Here is a 5,962-nt window from a genome sequence, read left to right on the forward strand (position 1 = left end):
CTTTAGACCGACATCTAAAAGGCCCATCAATTGCAAGAGAAATAAAAGGTAAAAATAGCACGGTATAGTCAGTTTTCGGACTGGTCATTCAAAAATAGTCAGCGTTTACCAAGTCAATGAAAAATAACCACTATTTTGCTGAACTGGTATACTTTGCTGGCTCCAGTATAATATACCGAAGATTGAAGCACTGGTGCTCCAAACTCCGGTATATTATGATGGACCAGCATACTTATCCTGGAACTCCAGTATAATATGCTGGAGTTCAAGTATACTTATACTGGAACTCCAACATAATATATTGGCGTATTTTTCGGGTTTTGAACAGTGTTTTCGCTCAGATTTATCGTTACATGAAAAGTGGCTAAATTTCGATTACTTTTGAAACTGGGCTATATTTGAACAAGCAATTGTAAATCTGGCTATTTTTGAATCTCCCAAATAAAGAGGTCATGCACTAAACAACAACTATAAAAGAAAGGCAGAAATGACACCAGGCTGTCATTCTAAAGGGCTACTATTTAAAAATTAGTCGGTGCGTCCTGAATTTCAGTTTTCCGACACAAAGTCCTGAAGCTAAGATTTTTAGTTCAAATTAAAAAAAAAATAACTACCGACTAATCCCTAAATAGCAACTTTAAAAATGGCTATTTTGTACTTTCCCCTATAAAAAGGGACAACCGGCAAGAACATAAAAGATTAGGAAAATTCAGATGATAAAACAAAATGACACTTTGCCTGTGAAATGTGAATTTTCACGAGTGGAATCTGAGAAGCGTAGAGTGTACGCAACCACCTAAGTACTCGCAATAAATAGTAACAACAACAAGATATTAAGGAAGCGAAATAAAGATATCTAGAGCATATAAAACAAAATGTACTTTGGCATTTGAAATGTCTAATTGAAAAACCAAAATGTTCTACTCTCTGATCATCTACACTATAAAACAGTAACTTGAACAATCAGAGATCTTCACTTGCATATTGTAGTAGAGCTTATTTTTCGCCATAATCTATAAATATGGGACTAATTACCAGCAAAAAATGTCACACTGAATTGAACTTTAGCTTGCATCTGCTGTCTTTTCGCTCGTTTTCTTGCGAAATAACTTTGGTTTATAGCCTTTCTCAAGCATCTTCTCAACTTCCTCGAATTGCAGACCTTTCGTTTCGGGTACCAGAAAGAAAATAGCGACTAAGCCAATTGCAGAGAATCCAGCAAACAAAAGGAATGTACCAGCAGAACCAATTGCCTCCGTTAAAGTCAAGAACGACTCGCTCACTATAAGGTTAGATACCCAATTAGAAACGGCCGCTATACCACCACCAATACCTCTGTATCGTAAGGGGTATATCTCAGAGTTGACGATCCAAGGCGCTGTTCCCATTCCTGGAGAGTAGGATATGATGTACAATCCGAGAAGCAACACTGCAAAGAATCCGAATTTACTAGGACAACCTTTTGTGTACCATGCACGCTTTTCTGATCGGCATAAACCTCTAACGTCATCATTTAGAGCCAAGCATGCACCAGGATGATACTGAATCAAAGAAAATTATTGTCAATGCCAATACTAAATACGCGAAAAAAGAGAACAAAAAGCGAAACATGACAATTTAATGCAATTAGGAGGAAACCAAAACGCACAATTGCGTACACAAGATTTAGTGTAAGCAGTGTCGGTCTACTGTTACAATTTGAGTTGTAGGCCGGTTTGAGTTTGGGATTGTCGGGTTCTAAACCTTTACTTCATGTCTTAAATTGACATTTACTGTATAATTTGGCGTATTGTATATATGAACATACTGTTAGTTAGAAAAATATTATAACACCCTATATGAAATAGTAAAATTTTCCGGCAAAGCAATGTCGGATGACACCTCAGGGTATAAGGTTTCTCCGTTAGTAAAAAAGCATACTGCCGTACTGATTTGGATAAACATAACAAGGATTTGACAATAATACCAAAGGGAATTAGTTAATAAATGCGTCAGTCAGGACGTAAAACCAACAAAACTTACTTTGTTGTTTCCATTAGAGCAGAAAGCACAATCTGAGGAAGACTGCAAGCAACTCATACAGTTCCAGGACAATGCATCGGGAGCTTTTAGAAATGCCGAGCATGTGGAATTTGATCCAAAGTGATTGGATTCAAAGGCACTAATCGGTGGGGCATGTGAAGAAGCTTGCATGAAGAGCACAGACAATACCACTAGGCATGCTATGATACCAAACATGGAGACAATCATCAACCTCCTCCTCCCGAATCTGTCGACAAAACACATACTCACAATGGAACCGACAGCATTGAGACCAGATGTTATGAGCGAGAGTGCTAAAGCTGTCTTGTTAGAAGCAAATCCAGCCAGTTGTACAATCGTCGGACTGTAATACATGACCGTGTTTATTCCGACAAATTGTTGTGCCACTTGGACTGTAATACCGGCATAGAGACCACGACGAACAACAGTGTTGCTAAAAGCACTCTTGACTTTTGAGAAAATACCAGCGCCAAGGAATTGAGTATCAGCCTTCTCTGCTTCAATGGAAATCTCCAAAGCTTTCATCTCATCTTCAACTTCATGAGCCGGATATATCTTCTCTAATATAGCCCTCGCTTCGTCCTTTTTGTTCTGCACAAAACGTCAAAGGTCATGGAAAATGAATTATGGCAATGAGATGAAAAATTCTTCAAATTTTCTGCTAAAAAGAGAAAATTAAACAGGCAATCAGCCTACCTCTCTATACAACCAACGAGGTGACTCGGGGAGGGATAGCATTAGGAAAAATTGAATCAAAGCAGGAACTCCAGCTACCCCGAGCATCCATCGCCAAGTTCCTTTGGTCTAAAAGTATTCACAGAAATCAGTTAAAGTTCCAAATGATATAAACAATTCCAATAGGATAAAAAACAGCAAAAAAGATTCAACATGTATTACCCTGGTAAATGCTAAGTTGATAAGATAAGATAAAAACTGTCCACCCGTAATTAGCAGACCATTCGTGCTAACTAAAGCTCCTCTAATCCGAGCTGGGGAAGCTTCTGAGATATAAAGTGGAGATGTCATGGAAGCCATTCCAACTCCTAAACCGACGAGTACTCTTCCGATAATTATCACCCACGGTGCTGGAGCAACTGCCATAACGATTGCACCAACAAAGAACAAGATATCTGCTAAAAGAATTGATTTTCTCCGACCGTACTTGTCATTAAACCAACCACCAAATCCTGCCCCAAAAATTGCTCCTGCAACCGCCATGCTAACTATGGTTTCCTACATTGTTTTGAAAAAAAAAACATATTATTCTGTTTTCACAATATAATCAAACTGAATTGATATATAAAGCAGAGTAAATCACTTACTTGCAACCAAGTATGCTTATCAACGGCTTTGAAATCATCCCGAATATAAAGCAATGCACCAGAAATCACACCTTGTTTGCAAGAAAATCACATACAACCAAAATTTGAAATTAATAAGCGACAAAGAAACTTCATTAATACTGAACTTAACAATAATTTACATCTTATCGCTCCAACTTATTGACAAAGGTTTTATCGGCAACAAAGTATCAAAAGTTGGTATTAAAAGAAGTTGTTGTTTACCGGTATCATAACCAAACAGCAACCCTCCAATGCCAGCAGAAAAGGCGAGACGCATGATGTAAGGTGTTTTCCATGACGTCCTCCAACATTCTGTAAACTCCGTCTTATCCGCTTTGTGAGGACCGCCTTCCATAGTATACCGGTATCAATCTAGTTTTCTGCTATGCTTAAAAAGAATTCACAAGAGAAATTTTCACAGCAAATTACCTGCCATCAACAAACGACTCGCCTTTTAAAGCTAAATCACATTCATTATCCAATACAATTTTCATCCAAGTTGCTGGAGGATCAAATACATTCATTAATACAAATTGCAAAAAAGTAGCACTAGGACTAAAAAAGAAAGATTCTTGATCTGTTAATTAATATTAATTTCTGAAAGATGCATTGATTCTGGAATAAAAAGGGAACAACTTTAGCACAAAAAATTTAACCAATTTGTACAATGGATATACTGATTGAGACATTTCATATGCCAAATTATCTAAACAAGGCAAAAACAAAAGGCAAATACCAGTTCTATATATACAGAAACATAAATTGTCACTGTTTTCTTATTTATAAACAAAAAAACCATTGATTCTATTGCCAACTCATGAATTCAGTATCCACTTATCTAGACTTAATTCTTTGGTCTAACACATCAAAAAAAAAAATTGTTTTTTTGGTTTCTCATCAGGTGTCCTATGTCCGATGTCCGGTACCCGCATTGGAGCCCAACTATATCCGGATTCGCGCCGCCTAGGGCCCCATTCGAGAGAAGCACTCCCTACCAAGGATTTTTCCATACCCGGGCTCAAACTCGAGACCTCTAATTATATGATTAAGGGAAGAGGAGCCCCATCCATCCGCTGCACCATATCCTTTCATGGTGAATACATAAAAAATTAATCCCATACAGAAACATAAATATTTTATATAGATTGATTATTCATACCATTAATATTAATATCTTGAGAATAAACAAGAATGCCAATGAAAAAAATCAGATCAAAGAAAATAAATTATACCATCATGCATCAACAAAAAAAAGTGGAAAACTTAAGAATAAAATTTATAAGATTAAAAAAAAAACAATGACAATTAAGATTGAGAATTAAAACAAGAAAAAAAACAGTGTATAATTTTCATGCAAAACCAAACTTGAAAAACAAAAGAAAACAGAAAATTTAGTACCTAAGTGAAACTGTCAAACTCTGTCACTTATTTTTTCAAACTTCAGTAGTTTTTTTTCTCAAAGAGTCCAAACCCCACGCCCTGTTTTTCAACTTTGTTGATGAGAAAGAATAAGATATAAAGTGAAGGAATGGATATATAATATATATATATATATATATATATATATATATATATAGTAACGAATTGTATTTTAGGACTCAGACATTATTTCATTTTTAGATTCATAATTTGAGGGAAGTTTGAGATGTAGCTCTAAGCATGAAATTCAGAAAAATTAGGATTTGATATGGACTAGCATAGTATTAAATTAACTTTAATTTTTTTTCCTTTAAGACTATAATAATTTCAAATTTCAAATGTACTAGTAATTAATTAATGTGGAATTAGATAAAAATAAAAATTGCAAGAAGTTACTAGATAAATTACAATTAGTCAATCCTTATCCTATAGAGATTAGAAAATAATACGTTTTATAGCTCTTTCTTAATAAGGTACAAAATGCCAATCAAAATTAAGTATTATAACTAGTGAAGCGATCGTAAGAGACCTAAATAATTTTTTTTGAATATTTGAATTTTAGAAATGTACATTAATCATCAAATCGAAGTATATTAGATTTGAACTTTTTAATTGAAGTATACTCCCTCCGGTCCAAAATAAGTGATTTTTTGACGTTTTTTTTTTGTGGTCTAAAATAAGTGATTTTTCCAGATTTCAAGAATATATTAATTATTTTTTTCCTACATTATCCTTGGAGTAACTAGTGTTGGAATATGTGTTAGGAGTGTTTATGTGAGATAGTAAAGGTTAATATGATCAATTCCATTGCTAGTTAATGCTAAAAGATGAATTTCTTAATCTGTGTGAAAACATCCAAAAAATCACTTATTTTGGACCGGAGGGAGTATTAGATACATATTTTTTTATGAACTAGTACCTATAAATGTGCGTTGCACGTTAATAATGACACATGATGGTTTAAATATTTATTTATATGAAGGAATAATACATTTAATTAATGAGAGAAATTTTATATATAATACTATAACAATTATCTAAATGCCGAAAAATATTGTTACATTAGCATAATACGTGAATTCAAAATGAAAGGATTTCATCAAAACTTACATAAATGATTAATTTTAGTCATATTAAGTAGATAATTATGTATCGTA

The 5,962-nt window shown here is 34.3% G+C and overlaps 1 protein-coding gene across 2 annotated transcripts; it reads right to left on the reverse strand.

Moving 5' to 3' along the window:
- Positions 1 to 769: 769 nt before the first annotated feature.
- On the reverse strand, positions 770 to 4,916 carry LOC107801849 (inositol transporter 4). Of its 2 annotated transcripts, XM_016625247.2 has the most exons (8): positions 4,785 to 4,905; positions 3,816 to 3,888; positions 3,609 to 3,734; positions 3,366 to 3,436; positions 2,941 to 3,276; positions 2,740 to 2,847; positions 2,023 to 2,634; positions 770 to 1,541 (listed from the first exon to the last, which is right to left on the reverse strand). In XM_016625247.2, exons 2-8 carry the CDS (start codon positions 3,820 to 3,822, stop codon positions 1,065 to 1,067), a joined length of 1,737 nt encoding a protein of 578 aa, XP_016480733.1. In that variant the 5' UTR covers positions 3,823 to 3,888; positions 4,785 to 4,905; the 3' UTR covers positions 770 to 1,064. The 2 variants fall into 2 exon arrangements, with proteins under 2 accessions (XP_016480733.1, XP_016480732.1); XM_016625246.2 differs by lacking the exon at positions 3,816 to 3,888 and having other exon boundaries at positions 3,609 to 3,815; positions 4,785 to 4,916.
- Positions 4,917 to 5,962: the final 1,046 nt, after the last annotated feature.

This window comes from Nicotiana tabacum, chromosome 13, assembly GCF_000715075.1.
Source record: "Nicotiana tabacum cultivar K326 chromosome 13, ASM71507v2, whole genome shotgun sequence".
Taxonomy (NCBI): domain Eukaryota; kingdom Viridiplantae; phylum Streptophyta; class Magnoliopsida; order Solanales; family Solanaceae; genus Nicotiana; species Nicotiana tabacum.

Bases quoted from the DNA above. Each gene is read 5' to 3' on its own strand.
- LOC107801849 (XM_016625246.2), bottom strand. From the start codon at position 3,741: ATGGAAGGCGGTCCTCACAAAGCGGATAAGACGGAGTTTACAGAATGT. The intron at 3,277-3,365 runs GTAAGTGATTTA...AAAACAATGTAG, and splicing joins ATAAGCATACTTGGTTGCAA to GAAACCATAGTTAGCATGGC. The intron at 2,848-2,940 runs GTAATACATGTT...GAATACTTTTAG, and splicing joins TCAACTTAGCATTTACCAGG to ACCAAAGGAACTTGGCGATG.